General features: G+C 46.7%; 1 protein-coding gene across 6 annotated transcripts in view; it reads right to left on the bottom strand.

Annotated features, from left to right (window-relative positions):
* Positions 1 to 18,321, bottom strand: part of FLACC1 (flagellum associated containing coiled-coil domains 1) — a 119,776-nt gene that overhangs the window by 87,618 nt on the left and 13,837 nt on the right. For 5 of the 6 annotated variants that reach the window (XM_073633265.1, XM_073633264.1, XM_073633263.1 and 2 more), the window contains 3 exons: positions 14,423 to 14,480; positions 13,584 to 13,711; positions 10,519 to 10,539 (listed from right to left, as the gene is read on the bottom strand). In XM_073633265.1, coding sequence (XP_073489366.1) covers positions 10,519 to 10,539; positions 13,584 to 13,711; positions 14,423 to 14,480 — 207 coding nt within the window. The remainder of the gene's footprint in view (positions 1 to 10,518; positions 10,540 to 13,583; positions 13,712 to 14,422; positions 14,481 to 18,321) is intronic. The other variant, XM_073633267.1, reaches the window with a different exon arrangement.

The following is an 18,321-nucleotide window of genomic DNA, read 5'->3' on the forward strand; positions in this document are numbered from 1 at the left end:
ACAATCTCCTGCTATGCGAATTGGATGCAGGTAAACCCGCATCCAATTCACATAGGTGTGAACCCAGTCTTAGAGGAAAAGGTCTACCCTAGGAGCAGGCACCAAATGATACATTATATTACCTTTATTAGTCAGAGAACCCTATTCTGTGTGCCTTTCTGAAATTAGCTTTACTTTGTTTCTAATTTTAAGAATAGGTCCCACCAACTGCCATGTACTTGGCCAACAAAAGTGTCTTGATGCAAGTTACTCCAGATTGCTAAGGGGACACAATTGGTTCCCTGGTAACACAAATAAATTAGCTCCAGAGAGGCCCACAAAAGAAAGTTTTTAGGCTACCAGAAGTAGAAATAGACATTGGTGGTGTCTGCTCTGAGACAGAACCTTTTAATGTTTACAATGATCAAAATGGTAAAGTAAGTCCACCCTAACACTAAAATCTCTAAATCTGCTGGCATCAACGATCTAAGACTAACCTATCTAGCCCTGTAAAAAAGCTCTGCAGAGGAGATAGCCGACAACGGCTCAGAAATAAATAAGTAGTAATGTCACCCATAGAGTTACTATGGGGCTTCCGTTGTCAGCTGCCTCCTCTGCAACCGCCTCCACAGCAAAGCCACCACTGACAGCTCAGCGTGAGACCGGACCAGAGTGGCTTTAGAAAAGGTATGTATCGCAATTTCTTCTTTACAGGGCTAGATAGGTTAGTCTTAGATTGTGGATATCTGTAAATTTAGTGATTTTAGTGTAGGTTGAACCTCTACTTTAACTTTAAATTTCTGTTAGATCCTGTAGAAATCAATGAATTGAAAAGAAAACATTTTAAATAGTTTGTGGAAATTTGCTATATTTTGTTGCTGGTTTCACACTAATATTATAAGTTCTAATTATAGTATCAGTCGATTACAGGAAATAAGAGCAGGCTGCTGTAAAAACCTTTAAGTACATCTTAAGTTTCAATATTTTTCAATGTCCCGAAACCTTTTTCCAAGTGTAGAAATTCCACAATTTGCCTGCACCACCAGCTGCTGGTGAAACCTGACATAAAAAATGTAGCACCCATAGCTTTTTTTGAGCTGGAACGTGGTGGAACTCCGTTCAGTCACCTCCGGTGCTGGCCCTGTGCTCAGCGCTCTTCACTTTAACCTATAAACACAGAAGCCTGGCTTGTGTATTTGAATGTGATAGTGCAAGTTCTCCTGGTGGCTCTCACAGAAACCTCCCTCCCCCTGAATTCAGAGGCGGGAAAAGGGCTGTTGGCCAAGTGAAGTGTGTTCACGGGCAGAAAGGGGGTGTCGCCTGGTGAGCTGCACTCTGATCCCCACCTCTTGTCTGGTGGGGGAGGCAGAGCTGAAAATGGGTGTGCACTGTGTCCGAAAAGGCCCTTACTAGGACCATGCTGGCTGCTTAAAGGTGGAAGGTTAGCAAGTAGGTGGAGTTTTAAAGGGGGATGGGTGGGTGAAGATGAGAGGGTGTGTATCCACAAGTCGGAACTGAGAAAGGGTCCAGAAATGGGATGTGGATGGGGTATGCAGAGCTAAGGAGCTGTTGAAGAGGGCTGAAACCTGCGCACTCCTAGACTATACACTCTGTACTTAGTGCACACCTGAATCCTGCATTTCATGCGTAGTGCACTCCTGAACCTTGCACTCTGTATGTAACACACTCCTGAACCCTGCACCCTGTGCGTAGTGCACTCCTAAACCCTGCACATCATGCATAGCTCACTCCTGAACACTGCACCCTGTGTGTAATATACTCATGAATCATGCACCCTTTGCGTAATGCACTTCTGAACCCTGCACACTGTGCTTCACACAGTCCTGAACCCTGTACTTTGTGTGTAGTACACTCCTGAACCCTGCACCCTGTGCGTAGCTCACTCCTGAACCCTTCACTTCATGCGTAGCTCACTCCTGAACTCTGCACCCTGTGTGTAATGCACTCGTGAATCATGCACCCTTTGCGTAATGCAATTCTGAACCCTGCACACTGTGCTTCACACAGTGCTAAACCCTGTACCCTGTTTGTAGTGAACTCCTGAACCCCTTCTCTGATAATACCTGCTATAAAATTATATCCATGTGACAGAATGTAGGAGTCCAAAGCAGTGCCTGAATTTCACAAAAGCATGTAGATACCCCTTCAAGATCTCCTCCTGCCATCATGACCCAACAATAGTCACTGGCATTACTTAGCCAATTCAATAATCCCTATAGATATTGTTTTAGGTGATAATAACAAATAGTATGGGCTTTTGACATCTCCTTGAATGGAGTGTAGCACCCTCTAGTGTAGAGTGCTAGAAGTGTACATCGTTTTTTGCAGTGTAGGTAAATTGTTTGGCTTGGCTGGCAGCCAAGCCTGTGTATGAATCTGGGTCAGGGTGAGTGACTTTAGAAAGGCTGGATGACTCATTAGGCAGCATCTCTGGTACTCCCCCCTACTTGCAGGAACCTTGGAGAAGTTTCCAGAAGAATGGGAGGGAGGTTAGGTGGAGCTGCCTAGAGTATTGATGAGGGCCCCAGTCAATCCCCTTTGAAATGAGCTGGCAGGGTGAGGGCACCTCTTAAATACCCAAAATCAGCCCAGCAGGGGCAGTGTGGTGTCGGGTGGAAGCTTGAGATGGAGTGCTGAGGAGGCTGTCGGAGGCCCTTGAGGGTGCCCCCTAGTCTGGGGGGGCCTTGGGCCTGGGGCAGGACGCTGGAGGGATCCTCTACAACACACAGAGGGGTCCTGTCCTGGATGCACAGGAGTAGGTGTGAGGACAGCGGGAGAGAGTCAGCGCATCCAGGAGATCTCCAGGGGGAAGTCAGCCAAGAGGGCTGGTGAGTGAGCAGTCTGGCAGGACTGTGGGAAGTAGCTAGGTGGGCTAGTGAGAGAGGCAGCTGCAGCCAGGCGGGCTGGCAGTGCTTGAAGAGGCAGTGCTGGGATCAGTAGCCACAGGGATGGAAGCTGGACACTGACTTTTGCTACACAACCAAAGGGGCCCGTGATCCCTGCCTGTAAAGGGCCTTTGCTGCTTCTGACTGTTCACTTTTGTCAGATTACCTAACTGTGCCAGCTGGATCTGTGTTGAAGTTCTGCAAGCAAGTGAAGTGCTGGAGGAAGAGGAGTGTATATAGACAGTGCATATAGTTGTAGTGTACCTGAAGAACTTTGTTTCAGTCAAGTGGGCATTCCATTAACATCCCACCCCATCCAAGTTTATTAACCTCTAATAAAATACAAAAAGAAGGGGGGCGTGGCCTGGCTGGAGTCCGAAATGGTCACTTGAATACAGAGCTCCGGCCAACCGAGGATTCATTTCAGCCTAATACGGGGAATTAACGCTTTAATCCATGATGGGGAAATCCAACAGGAGTGTCTCGGCCTCCCGGACACCGAAGGAGCCGACCACACAGCTCAGTCGCAACATCCCGGAGATATTTCGCACACTCCGCTCTGGCGACCATGAGGCCTCGCAGACACCACAGGCCTCAGGCCCTATCTCCCCCAGTCATGACTCAGACTCCCAGCTAGAAGACGGGGATACCCGGACCCATCGCTTCAGCCAAGCGGTTAACCTGTCGGACTTACAACATGTTGCTTCAGACATTACCAATAACATTACGGGCACCTTAAAAGCGGCAATCTTAGACCTCAAGATGGACATTCAGGCAGTGGCAGCTCGTATAACAGACGTGGAGCAAACTACGCAGCTCCATACAGCTGCCATCAGGCAAGTGCAGCACACGTATGATGCCCAACTTTCTTATTTATATGATTTACACCGCCAAGTTGAAGACCTCGATAACCGAGGACAGAGGCATAATATCCGAGTCAGGGGAGTACCGGAGAGCTTAGAGGCAGGTTCCCTGCCCCAGGTTGTTTGCGCCATCTTTAATGATCTTTTAGATCGCCCACCAGACTCCCCGATCGAGATGAAGAGATTACATCGAGCCCTCAGGCCGCCCCCTCGAGATAATGAACCCCCGAGGGATGTTATATGTTGTGTTGTGAACTTTCCGCTTAAAGAAGAAATCCTGAGAAAAGCTAGGGAAAGAAGCCAAATACATCACAATGGCACTGAGATCAAACTTTTTCAGGACCTTTCTCCAACTACATTACAGAACAGGCGAGCCTTGCGCCCCCTGCTGGACCAACTTAGAGCGCAGAATATACAATACCGCTGGAAGTTTCCTTTTTGCCTGTCCGCCACCGCTAGAGGCCGCTCTGCCCTTTTAAGATCGCCAGACGATCTTCCAGCCTTCTGTGAGCAGCTCGACTTACTGCTGACGGAGCTTCCAGACTGGTGTGCGTTCCACTTCCCGTCTGAGCCATGGAGACCAGTGACACACAATCCCTCTCCCAAAGCGCAGAGACACCGCTCCAGACGCAGGAGATCGGGACCCTCCTCTCCTGGAGCTCATTCCTCCCGCCAAGATTTGGATTATCACGCCATGGGACAACCTGCAACTCCCGCTATTTACTATCCTCCCAGCCGTGTATGGGATGCCGCGCAAAATGCCTCGGGGGCTCAAAGGACTATAGTATTACAAAGGTTTACAAGATTTACCAACAAAGAGGCTCGTTTTAAAATCAATATGTGGGTAATTCTCTTAAAATGTAGGAGGAGGGAGAACTCTCCTCCCATTCTCAGTACCTCTCATTATCTAATTTTGAGATGAAGAGTTACAGATATCTGCCCCTATACACTTACGGGCGGAAGATTTAGATTGTGTATGCCAATTGATGTGAGCCCCCCATATTAACAAGATGGGGAGGCAAGTACATGGAGTCATGGGTCACAATGTCTAGGTTTATGCTTATGTTTCTGTTTATCACACGTTTTGAATCTGTATTAGTCTCTGGATGTTAATTCACATACTTGATCCTCAGTGGCGGGTAATCAGGATGTCTATGTTGAGTTGGATGATGACACGAATCAAGTTTCCCATTTTCATTCTTGCACTGTACCCCCTTACACCACTACCTACTCTCAATCCTCCCTGTGGCCATGGAGTAGGATTCCAGACACTCTCACCAACCCCCAGCAGTAGTACTAGGATCTAGTCTGCTGACCAACCAGCTCCCTCTCTAATAGGTGGATTGGCATTTCCACTTCCACCTCTGGTACTTCTCCCTACCCAATACCTTCCTCGCTCTCTCTGATCCCCTCTTTTTCTAACCTATCTTACCCTTTGCGGGATTCTTCCCCTTTACTTCCTAGACACTCCATAAAATCTACCCCAGCACCCTCCATAGCTGCTGACTAGAGCGCCCCGACGTGGACTGACAATTGTCAGAGGGGATAAATAAAAACCCAGGCCTCTAACTTTGTATAGGAACCCATCTATTTTTTACGCAGAAAAAATGCCCTCCCACGCTCCTCTATCGCTGAAATGTGTCTCTCTTAACACGAAAGGCCTCAATGTGCCTGAAAAGCGTTCGCAGGTCTTGTCCTCCCTCACCAAACAAAAAGCTCAATTTATCCTCCTTCAGGAGACTCACTTTCGATCTAACGCCATCCCAAAAATGACCAACCATATATACCAGACTGTCTTCCACTCTACAAATCCTACAGCAAAGACCAAAGGGGTTTCCATACTCGTCTCTAAACATGCCCCATTTAAGTTTTCAGACTCCTTGTTGGACCTGAGGGGAGATTTGTGTTCATTAAAGGTACCTATGCTTCTAGGCCGATTACACTGGCAAACATATATGCCCCAAATGAACACCAGGTATAATTTTTCAGGAAAGTGAGTGATCTCTTGCTCTCCTTTAAAGAAGGGGTACTGCTTTTGGGAGGTGATTTCAATGTACCCCTCAACCCAGACCTGGATACCTCCTCAGGCACCTCAGTGCTGCCTTTCAGGGCCCTAAGACAAATTAAATTACAGCTCCAAGGTCTGGCGCTGCACGATACATGGCGCACATTGTTCCCTTCTGTGAAGGATTACACCTTTTATTCCACCCCCTTTCAAAAATATTCACGACTAGACTATCTGTTCCTCTCCCAGCCTGACTTAACCTATCTTACACATGCCACGATTGACCCCAAGTACCTTTCTGACCATCACCCAAACTCAGTTACACTAACTTTCCCAGATTTGACCCCGAAAACAAAAACTTGGAGACTTAACTCCTCCCTGTTAAAAGATGCGGAGTTCACCACACACCTGGCAACAAGTATTAACACATACTTCAAGGAAAACTCTACCCCAGACATATCTCCTACTACTCTGTGGGAAGCTTACAAATGTGTGATCAGAGGGGAATTGATGGCCCATGCAGCGAAAGTAAAAAGGAATCATCAGATCACCATAGACAACCTGATCGCTAACATTAGGCGATTGGAGGCCACACACAAAAAATCCCAGTCACAGCAGACACTGCAGGAGCTGACGCATTTACACTCAACGCTCTTGGAAGAGCTAGGTAAACGTACTAGATGCCGGTACGTTCTCCATCAACGAGTCTTTTACGAACATGGTAACAAGTGTGTTAAATTACTAGCCAGAGCGGTACGAGCCTCTAGACCATCTAACACAATTCACCACATACGGACCCAACAGGGCACTTTGCTATCTAGAAATGAAGACATAGCCCACGCTTTTGAACAATACTACAAAAACCTATACAACCTAGACTCCCCCAATCTGAATCCGGACCAAGTGTTATGCAGAACGGAAGCTATACAAAGCTTCCTGACCCAACATGGCCCACAACCACTCTCACAGACACAGGCAGAAGAACTAGAACAGCCCCTTTCCACAGTTGAATTGCAAGCTGCCATGGGACAGATGAAAACGGGTAAAAGCCCAGGCCCAGACGGGTTCACTCTGCAATATTACAAGTGTTTCTCCCAGACCTTAGTTCCAAAAATGTTAACTACCTTTAACTCGTTAGCTGACCCTACAACGAACATGGGGCGTATGTTGGAGGCACACGTCACAGTAATCCCTAAGGAGGGAAAGGATACCACACAAGTACAAAATTACAGACCAATTTCAATACTAAATGTAGACATCAAGATCTACGCCAAAATTTTAGCTAACAGAATGTCCACTCTCCTGCCAAGACTAATCTTGTTAGATCAGGTTGGGTTTGTCCCTGGTCGTGAGGCCAGGGACAACACCATGAGAGCATTAAATCTACATCATTGGCTCACGACCACAAAAACGCAAGGTTTTTTTCTGTCATTGGATGCTGAGAAGGCGTTCGACAGAGTGGCCTGGGACTATATGGGTGAGGTCCTGAAGAAGATTGGCCTCTACCTGCGTATGCTGTCCCACATTTTAGCGCTGTATTCCAACCCGAGTGCAGCTGTAAGAGTAAATGGCCACCTGTCGAACGCCTTCCCTATAAGTAACGGTACGCGTCAAGGCTGCCCCCTTTCACCTTTAATATTTGTACTCTCTTTAGAACCCCTCCTTAACAGATTAAGGGACAATTCCGACATTACAGGTCTTACAATTCAAGGAAAAGAATACAAGATTTCTGCTTTTGCGGATGACATTTTGCTTTCCTTGACCTCCCCAACCACCTCTATACCTAATTTGCTCAAAGATATTGAACACTTTGGGACTTTATCACATCTTAAGATTAACTACGCAAAATCCCAAGCCCTAAACGTCACCCTCACAACACAGGAGCTCGAACGCTGCCAATCTTCCTTCCCTTTCCAGTGGAGCCAACGGGCAATAACCTATTTAGGTGTTCAAATCACTACTAAACTGGAAGACCTATATAGGGTTAATTTCCTTAGGGTCCTAAAGAAAGCTCAACTCGACTTAAAAGATTGGGGAAATTTGAATATCTCTTGGTTTGGCCGCTCCGCCCTTCTAAAAATGATAACCCTACCGTGATTCCTTTATTTTATCCAATGTCTACCTATTAATCTTCCAGCCTTTTTTTTTGTTGCGTACAGGAAGATGTGCACTCTGTTTCTGTGGAAAGGCTCCCCTCCGCGCATTAAATTCACCCGGCTCACGAGGCCAAAGCTTAAAGGAGGCATCGGGCTTCCAGACCTCCACAAATACTTCCTAGCGAGTCATCTTACCCAGCTTGTGGACTGGAATATCCACGAGCCGGATAAGATTTGGGTCACCTTAGAGAAATCATTATCTCAACTCCCACTGGAGTCTCTCCCCTGGATCCTGCCAGGACAGGTACCACAGGAGACAATAGCACATCCTTTCATCTCAGCGTCGCTGAGTTCTTTTAGACGAGCAATCAAAACCTCGTCAATATCCTCCATACTGGGCCGTTAACCCCTTTGAGGGGAACCCTGGTTTTACACCAGGGCTCTCACCATCTTTCCTTAACCAAACATGGCCACATGACAAAATGTCAGCTTATCAGTTCTATGATGGCAAAACCCCTAGATCATACGAGAACCTAGTAGACTTGTCCCTGTTCAAATCCTTCCCCTTTTGGACATATAGACAGATTCGACATTTCCTTTCAACTCAGGGCACGACATTGACTTGGACTAGACAACTAACTCCCTTTGAGGAACTATGTACCCGTACCTCCCCATAGAGACACCTAATCTCATACATGTATAATGCACTCATAGACGATAACACTTACGTCCCTGACTCAGCACACACAGCATGGGAAGCGGCCTTCCAGACGACCTTTACGGAGGAAGATTGGACTCGTATCAATGAATATATACACAAGGCTCCCCTAATGTAGCCATTCAGGAAAATGGATATAAAATTCAAACACCCCGTCTCTTTTACATAAATTCTCCCCAACCATCCCAGATACATGCTAAAAAGCTAAAGGTACCATGCTACACATATGGTGGGATTGTGATTCCATACAGCCATTCTGGAAGGAAGTTCATGACCTCATTTCACATATTACAACATACTCATTAGCCTTTTCTCCTGCCCAATACCTCCTACACCACACCCACCTAACTAAAAATGAGTACTATAAATCATTGGCTATGCATTTGCTGAACGCGGCTAGGCTATGCATCCCGACACACTGGAGATCCACCTCCGCCCCTACGATTGGGGAGTGGTTCTGGAGGATCTCCAAGATAGAGGAGATGGAGGAACTGATACATATTTCTCAAGAACAACGATTGGCCCCTCAAGGGGTTAAATACAGCTTAAGTCACGTTGGGGTGAAAGTCCCACACAGAGGAGACTGGGTAGATCGTACTTTTCCTTGCTGCCCCCTCCCCCCCTCACCCCCCCCAACCCCACTATCTCTTCCCTTCTTAACCCGCCATTCCTCTCCCCGTCCCCACACGCCCACGTTCCTAACGTCTACTTTCTCTGATACCTTTTTCTCCTTCTCCCCCATTCACTCCTTTTCTTCCTTTTTCCCTACTTTCCAATCTCGGTCCCACTCTTTGGTACCGTCTTTGCTTTCTTTTCCTGTTCTTTATCTTGATTTCTAAACACATGGCTATGTATGGCTATAGTCTAAAAACTAGGCTATGCATCCCGACACATTGGAGATCCACCTCCGCCCCTACGATTGGGGAGCGGTTCCGGAGGATCTCCAAGATAGAGGAGATGGAGGAGCTGATACATATTTCTCAAGAACGAATCCAAAAATTTACAATCACATGGGCTTGTTGGAAACATTTCAAATCTTCCCAATGCTACAGTATATATATCTCTTGAACAACCACGATTGGCCCCTCAAGGGGTTAAATACAGCTTAAGTCACGTTGGGGTGAAAGTCCCACACAGAGGAGACTGGGTAGATCATACTTTTCCTTGCTGCCCCCCCCCCCCCAACCCCACTATCTCTTACCTTCTTAACCCGCCATTCCTCTCCCCGTCCCCACACTCCCACGTTCCTAACGTCTACTTTCTCTAATACTTTTTTCTCCTTCTCCCCCATTCACTCCTTTTCTTCCTTTTTCCCTACTTTCCAATCTCTGTCCCACTCTTTGGTACCGTCTTTGCTTCCTTTTCCTGTTCTTTATCTTGCTTTCTAAACACATTCCCTATCTTTTCAAATGGGGCTATCTGAACCCCTCTGAGTACTCTACAAGGAGTTGCGTTCAGTACCATACGAACTTATCAAACAATAATCGAAAACTTGACTTGACATTTGCATGTTTGTGTTTATGTAATATATATGTAACTCAGAACAGTGTGACAAAAAGTAATATATAATACCCTTGTTATTGTACAAGATGTTTCTTTAAACGCTTATGTTAATAAAAATTATTATGGAAAAAAAAAATACAAAAAGAAAGCTGCTGGACTGTTTTCCTATCTCAAGTGAGCCTGTGGAAATTTGATGTGCCTGGCTGTGCAGGGTGGGGGATCCTATTCACCAGCAGCTCCTACAGGGGATACGCTACAGGAGTTACAAAGGGACACTTCTGTTTTAGCACAAACTCAGTTATTTAAATCCTGGAAAATCATGTTTGATTAGAGAAAGATTCTGCATGAGCTGAAAGTGAGCAGAGTGTATAATCATGCTTCATGTCTAGCAGAGAAGGGCTCACACTTTGGTCATTCTTTGGCATGCCTCCTTGTAGGTGATACTTACATATTATTGTCTACTGGTGGTCTAAAAGTAGAAAGTCAAAAACAAAACAAAAAAAAACATTGTTTCTGTATTTGCAAAAAAGCACCAACATAAATAGTTTTGGATGAATCAAATTGGATAATTTGGTGAAACCACAGAGGGTAGTTAGTCACTGGTCCATCTATGGGGGAGATGGTGGATCTCTAGATTTATTTAATTTCTATCAAATATCTATTGAACATACAGGTAAATTGAGACTCATAAGTTGCTGCTCAGCTTCTTTGCACACCTAGGAAATTGATTAAAAGTATATGTGTATGCTAAATATTTTATCAATATATTGTTTCTTTTGTCTAAATTTATGTTTCATTTTTGATCTATAGTGACCATATGTACAGTGCCTGATATTAAGTTTTCCTGAAGAAGCCACCGTTGGCGAAACATGTAGAGACCCAATCAGTTTGCATCTGTTCATGTATTGTATGGTTATCTTTGACATTAATATGTCGATTTTAATTTTTCTTTAAAACATTTTTATATATTTTTTATGTAAAATTATTTCATTGTGTTGTGGCACCCTAAAAATCCCATTTTTTTGGCTCTTGATCTACTACATATATACAAGGGATGTGGTGCAAATGACTCTCAGATTTCCAGCAACATTTTCTCCATACATGTGTCTACACTTATTAAACCTTTTTTGTATAGCTAATCTCAGGTTAAATCTACACATCATGCAATTGAGGCATAATATTGGGCCTGTGTCCCTCAATTAACGCTGAAAAATTGATTTTGCGTACTAGAGTTTTAAGTACAAAAAAAAAACTTTTTTCCCTTATTCATTAAAAGAAAAAGGGTTCAGATACAATTGGGACACACAAAAGCAGTCCAAAAGAGTGGTGGTCAACAGTAACAAAAACTGTTAAAAGAAACAGCAAAATAACAGAACCAGAGGCTGCCCACACCTCAAGGAGTTGCATAAAAAGCCTTAGGCCCCCAGCTAGATTAGACAAGGCCAGAACATCCACCTGCTAGAACTTAGAGAACGTGTGAAGAAAGGGCCAGGTTACTGTAAAATTTACAGGATCCTAGTGTTCCCGTTTTAGTGGCATATGTCTTCTCCTCTGAGGGTCCCAAGCCTAACATTACTAAACTTTTGATATTTAGGCCAAGGTCTTTGCTTGGATGCTTTCTCATTATTTTAGATTTCACTCATCTATCATTTACCTGAACTCACTGTATTTTATCTTTCGCTTTAATGATGTAAGGACCTTAAGCGTTGCCAACCTGTTTGGCTTTTCTTGAATGATGTATGCATTGCCACTAAAAAGAAAGAATTTAAAAAAAGAGAGGACCAGATGGCAAGCCTTGCAAAAGCTTTGATGCTGAAAAGCTCAGGAGGCACTTACTGATCTAGTAGAAAGTAATTGACAGGAAAGGGGAAAACCCAATCCCAAAAAACATAAGCTTGAACTATAATTTATTTTAGCCACTGAGAAATGGTGGAACAAAAAGCAGGTTCTCTTTTACAGAGACAATCAGGAATGACAAAAAAAGTCAGTCTTCCTGGTGGAAGCAGTAACTGCGAGGTAGACATATACAGTACTAACTGCATCCAGACAGGGAAAGGGAAATTTCATATCTCACTCTCAACTGTAGTGAAGTTGAAAGTGATATTGGTGTCTGAAACTGCCGTTTGGATCTGCTGAAATGCTGTTTCTCTGCTGGGAAATACCACAAAAATGTTAGGACTGTGATACCCCTCCTGCACATCTATTTGGAGTCTGCTTACCAGAGTCTGTTTAAGCACAGTCAAAATTCCTAAGCCCTGATGAAGGGGCAATATGTTTGGTGCCCAAAATGCATCCATTTTATTTGATCTTTTTCTATAAATTAATTTTATAACTAGAAACTAGAACTAGAAACTAGAAATTATGGACTCTTGGATGACTGTTTGCCACTTTCATTGGACTGTATGTAGGTTTTTATTGATGTCTATGTCCACGCTGGGGACATTCACCTCTCAGTTTGTATTGGTTGCTATTGTCATCTAGAAAGAGACTGAGGGGAAATCCAAAATGTAGGAGTTGTCGCTCAAACAAAGGGTAAGAAGAAATCTTCTGAGGGACTCATTTTCCAACTGGATTTCAAACCCTTTGGTATATTTCCTTTAACTTCCTGTTGCATCTCTTGAATAGGAAGTGAATGAAAAAATTCCCAATGATAGACAGGAAAAAATACACTGACTGGGTGTTAACTCTTACCTGCACTATCCAAAACGAAAAAATAGCTTTGGCTATACATACACTAAAATGGTATCCCAGATAGCAAGCAAATGAGCTGCAAGTTTGAAAATGACTTGTTAAGCTATTGCTAGACTTGCCAGGCTTTACAGGTTTGTTGTACAATTGCAGCAAGTCTGCATTGCATGACTCCAGAGATCAACTCTTTTGCAAACATTCTGCAAGTCTGCTGCAAGTTCTGGACTCAGTTATGTTGTGCAATAGTCATCCCACCACATGGGGTCACTGTGTCAGAATTTTCATGCTGTAGACTTGCAGAGCTCTTGCTGTAGACTCCCCACTGCAACTTTGCTCTTGCTAGAGACTTGACGCCCAAATTTGCTAAAATTTGGAAAAGTGTCAACTAGAACTTGTGCTTTAAGTGCTCTGCAAGTGTACAACTTGCCAATGAAAATGTGCAGCAAGTTAACAAGACTTACAATTCAACACTGCCACAAATTTGTGGCAAGTTTTTCTTGCTACCTGGGATTAAACTCAAAAACGATTTTTATTAATTTATTAAATTTCAGCTTACCAATTCTTGGATGTGATGGTTGCATTCGTTTTTATTATTTAGGCTTTGCTTTTGATCCAGCCAGTAAGTCTACTTTTTTTAACTTATGTAAACAAACTGGTAAGCTGCAATATATTACATTTCTGTTTTTGGGTTTGTTTTAATCGGTAATTCATAAGCAAGCAGAGGCAGTCTGAGGAATGGTAAGACCAGTTCTGCTTTTAATATACTACACAAATTCTAAGTTTTCTGTAGAGTCTTCATAAATTATAGCACTCAATTTTAGTTACCTAGGTGTGACTGGCAATTTTACATTTCGCATGGCACCCCCAAAAAACTCTTCATCTAATGTCACTTCAATATGGTCCTTGGTTCTCTTCATACTGTAGCCAGGTGATATGGCCAGAAATGTTTCCGTCTAGAAAATAAAATATGGGTACAGCAAATTTTGAAGCTGAACATTTTGAAAGTCTTTTTTCATTTTATTTTTAGGAATAAACAAATCCTGTTTATTTATAAAATTGCCAGCAAATTGCCCTAAAACTTGCTCTCGTTGAATAAAATAATAATACAGCCCTTAAAGACATTAAAAAAATGCTGAATGCCCATAAAAGCAGTGGTTTTTAAGCTCCATGTGCATGAGGCCTTACATTAAGACACTTTAAGAATGTATACAGTACTTTTTTCTTTTATAGCACATATAAGAGACACGTCCCTTTACTCAACATTGGCATTCATCATTGTAAAGAATCCAATGGATGGTAAAAATCTATTGCATACTTGCTTCCATACAAAGCAAAAGTGCTAATCACATAGTCCTAATGCTGCCCCATAGTTAATTATTTGGTCTTTGAAAGAAAGTATGAACAAGTGAATTTTGAAGAGCATATAAAATGATTAAAACTCCTTTGAGGTTTTAGTTTTCTAAAACTGGATAGGGGTTCTAACACTTCCACATTCTATTCAAAACAAAAAAAAAGTGACTTCTGACACCCTTTAGTGTTTATTTAGAAAACATAAATACTCCTTTTTATATTATCCAGACTGCATAATGTTGCTTTAGTTGGGGAAACAATCATTTGTTTTCCAAGCACTAATACAATAGGGTAAAGTAACTAACAATACTAACTTCAGCAGATCCTCTGCACCTCAGGTTGGAAGCAGAAAGTCTTTGAGCTGGCCATTTCCTGCAAGCGAGAGAAGATAGTAAAAATATAGGTTGTCAGTTTTAGGTTATAGCTCAGCATCCTCCTCATATTTCCTCCAAACCATGTTTCCCCAGTCTTAAACTCCCACTCTATATCTTTCTCAGTTGCAGTGGCGGCCTGTCCATAGAGAGCACACGGGCCGCCTCCCCCCTATCCATGCGCTTGGTCCCCTGATCTACATATCAGGGCGCCAGACTATGGATTCCAATGGGGGGGGAAGTGGTTTTTTGAAGCACCTCATTAGAGCCAGAGGCTCTAATAGGCTTCAAAAAAGGGTGGACTCGGGGTGCAGTGATCCCACCCAGTTATGTGACAATAGCAAATACATTTTCAATATTTTCAAACTAAAGTTCCTCCCTGCCAATTAGGAGGCAGACCTGTTTCCCGATGGGCCAAAGCATCAGGCAATCCTATTGGATGTCTAGCGCTTAGGAGTAGAGGCGGCTCTAGGCTTTGTGAGGCCTTAGGCAAAACTTAGACATGAGGCCCCACTCACGCCCGTAATGGAAAAAAAAAATGTAAGCGATACAAATTAACTGTATAAACTGCATATATTAAGAACCTTAAAGTGCTGGTGTCAGTTTCCTCTATCTCAGCGCTGGCGTCAGTGTACCTTCTCAGCACTGGCATCCGTGTGCTCTCAGTGCTGGTGTTGGGGCACTCTATCTCAGTACAGTGTGTCTTAGAGCTGGTGTCAGTGTCCCCTATTTCACGCTGGTGTCAGGGTGCTCTATCTCCATGTCCTCTATCTCAGTGCTGGTGTCATGGCACTCTTTCTTAGTGCACTCTGTCTTGATGCTGGAGTCAGTGACCTCTATCTCAATGCTGGTGTCAGTGCTGGCATGCTTTCAGTGCTGGTGTCAGTGTTCTCTATCTCAGTGCTGGTGTCATAGCACTCTTTCTCAGTGTACAGAGATGGGGTCCCTGTCCTCAGGTGAGATGGGGTCCCTGTCCCCAAGTAAGAAGGGGTCTCTGTCCACAGGGGAGATGATGGGGGCCCTGTCACCAAGTAAGAAGGGGTCCCTGTCCGCAGGGGAGATGGGGTTTCCCATTCCCAGGGAAGATGGTGGGGGCCCTGCCTCCAGAGAATAAGGGGTCCCTGTTGCCAGGGGAGATGATGGGGCCCTTTCCCCAGGGGAGATGAAGGGGTCCCTGTTGCCAGGGGAGATGATGGGGTCCCTGTCGCCAGGGGAGAAGGGGTCCTTGTCCCCAAGGGAGAAGGGGTCCCTGTCTTCAAGTGAGAATGGGTCCCCAGGGGAGATGGGGTTTCCATCCACAGGGAAGATGGTAGGGGCCCTGTCCCCAGAGAAGAAGGTGTCCCTGTTGGCGTTGCCAGGGGAGATGATAGGGGCCCTGTCCCCAGGGGAGATGATGGCCTTGTCTCCAAGTGAGAAGAGGGTTGCTGTCCCCACATGAGAAGGTGTCCCTTCCCCAGGAAAAGATGAGGTCCCCATCCCCAGGGAAGATGGTGGGGGCCCTGTCCCCAGGGATAAAGGGGTCCCTGTAGCCAGGAGAAGTAATAGGGGCACTATCCTCAAGGGTGATGGGGGCCCTGTCCCCAGGTGAGATGATGGAGGCCCTGTCCCCAAGGGAGATGACGGGGCCCTGTCCCCAGGGTAGATGACGGGGGCCCTGTCCCCAGGGTAGATGACGGGGGCCCTGTCCCCAGGGGAGATGACGGGGGTCCCTGTCCCCAAGTGAGAAGGGGGTCCCTGTCCTCAAGTGAGAAGGGGGTCCCTGTCCTCAAGTGAGAAGGGGGTCCCTGTCCTCAAGTGAGAAGGGGGTCCCACCCCCGGGAAAGATGGTGGGGGCCCTGTCCCCAAGTGAGAAGGGGTCTCTGACCGCAGGGGAGATGGGGTTCCCGTCCCCAGGGAAGATGGTGGGTGCCCTGTCCCAAGAGAAGAAGGGGTCCTAGTTGCCAGGGGAGATGATGGGGGCTTTGTCCCCAGGGGAGATGATGGGGTCTTTGTCCCCAGGGGAGATGATGGGGGCTTTGTCCCCAGGGGAGATGATGGGGGCCCCTGTCCTCAGGGGAGATGATGGTGTTCCCGTCCCCAGGGAAGATGGTGGGGGCCCTGTCCCCAGGGGAGATGATGGGGGCCCTGTCCTCAAGGAAGATGGGGTCCCTGTCCCCAGGTGAGATGATGGGGGGCCCTATCCCCAGGGGAGATAATGGGGGGCCCCTGTCCCCAGGGGAGATGATGGGGTTCCCGTCCCCAGGGAGGATGGTGGGGACCCTGTCCCCAGGGGAGATGTTGATGGGGGCCCTGTCTTCAAGGAAGATGGGGTCCCTGTCCCCAGGTGAGATGATGGGGTGCCCCTATCACCAGGAGAGATGATGGGGGGGCCCTGTCCCCAGGGGAGATGATGGTGGGCCCCTATCCCTAGGGGAGATGATGGGGGCCCCTGTCCCCAGGGGAGATGATGGGGTTCCCGTCCCCAGGGAGGATGGTGGGGGCCCTGTCCCCAGGGGAGATGATAGGGGCATTGTCCCCAGGGGAGATGATGATGGGGGCCCTGTCCTCAAGGAAGATGGGGTCCCTGTCCCCAGGTGAGATGATGGGGGGCCCCTATCCCCAGGGGAGATGATGGGGGGGCCCTGTCCCCAGGGGAGATGATGATGGGGGCCCTGTCCTCAGGTGAGTTGATGGGGCCCCTGTCCCCAGGGGAGATGATAGGGGGCCCTGTCCCCAGGGGAGATGATGAGGGGCCCTGTCCCCAGGGGAGATGATGAGGGGCCCTGTTCCCAGGGGAGATGATGGGGGTCCCTATCCCCAGGGGAGATGATGGGGGTCCCTATCCCCAGGGGAGATGATGGGGGTCCCTATCCCCAGGGGAGATTATGGAGGGCCCTGTCCCCAGGGAAGATGATGGGGGCCCTGTCCTCAAGGAAGATGGGGTCCCTGTCTCCAGGTGAGATGATGGGGGGCCCTGTCCCCAGGGGAGGAGGGATGGGGTATGGGATGGTGTGAGGGGATATGGGGTCAGCTCACTTACCATATCCAAGCTGCAGGGCACTCCTCTATGTTTGCCTGGCTGGGCTCCCTCCAGCAGCAGCACAGACAGGGCGATCAGCATATCTCCAAGGTGAGAGAGATCTGTGTATGACGGGGGGAGGAGGTGGGGGCTGGCAGACCAGCCTGCAGTGTCCTCCGGCTCTCATAGGGCTGCTGCACATGTGTCCTTAAACTTCCTTAGCGCGGGGGTGTGCAGAGCATCTCCAGAGCAATGCAGAAAGGAATGGATGCAGCCGACTTGGGGGGGACGGGACTCTGGCTGGAGAGGACACTGAGCTGGGCGGCGCTGCATTAAACAGGAGAGAGGAACCCGGAGGAGCTGGCCAAGGACAGAGCATGCAAAACATAGCAGCCAGTGCGATAGAGCAGGGAGCTCTGCTACAGAGCCGGCTCTTCAGTTAGGCAAATTAGGAGCCCGCGGGCCCCTATGAGTTGCGAGGCCTTAGGCGGTCGCCTAATTTGCCTAATTAGAGAGCCGCCTCTGCTTAGGAGGAACAGAGAGGAGACACACGGCGGAGGAAGTCGCAGGAGGAGCCGACACCGGAGCCGCTGCCCGTACTACAGGAGAGGAGGAGAGGACACCAGAGCCTGGCAGCCCTAGATCGGATAGGTGTCTGACCATTGGCTGCCTGGGGGGGTTGTCAGAGCCACGTCACCGCCCTCCCGGGGGGGGGGGGTGCTTGTTTGGCACCCCCCCAAAAGAAAAACCCACAAGCCTCCACTGCTCAGTTGTCTGTCAAACATAGATCAGTTTTCACTTTTCCTCCTCAAATGTGCTTATCATTCCACCCCCAAGCATCATT

This window comes from Aquarana catesbeiana, linkage group LG06, assembly GCF_042186555.1.
Source record: "Aquarana catesbeiana isolate 2022-GZ linkage group LG06, ASM4218655v1, whole genome shotgun sequence".
NCBI lineage: Eukaryota > Metazoa > Chordata > Amphibia > Anura > Ranidae > Aquarana > Aquarana catesbeiana.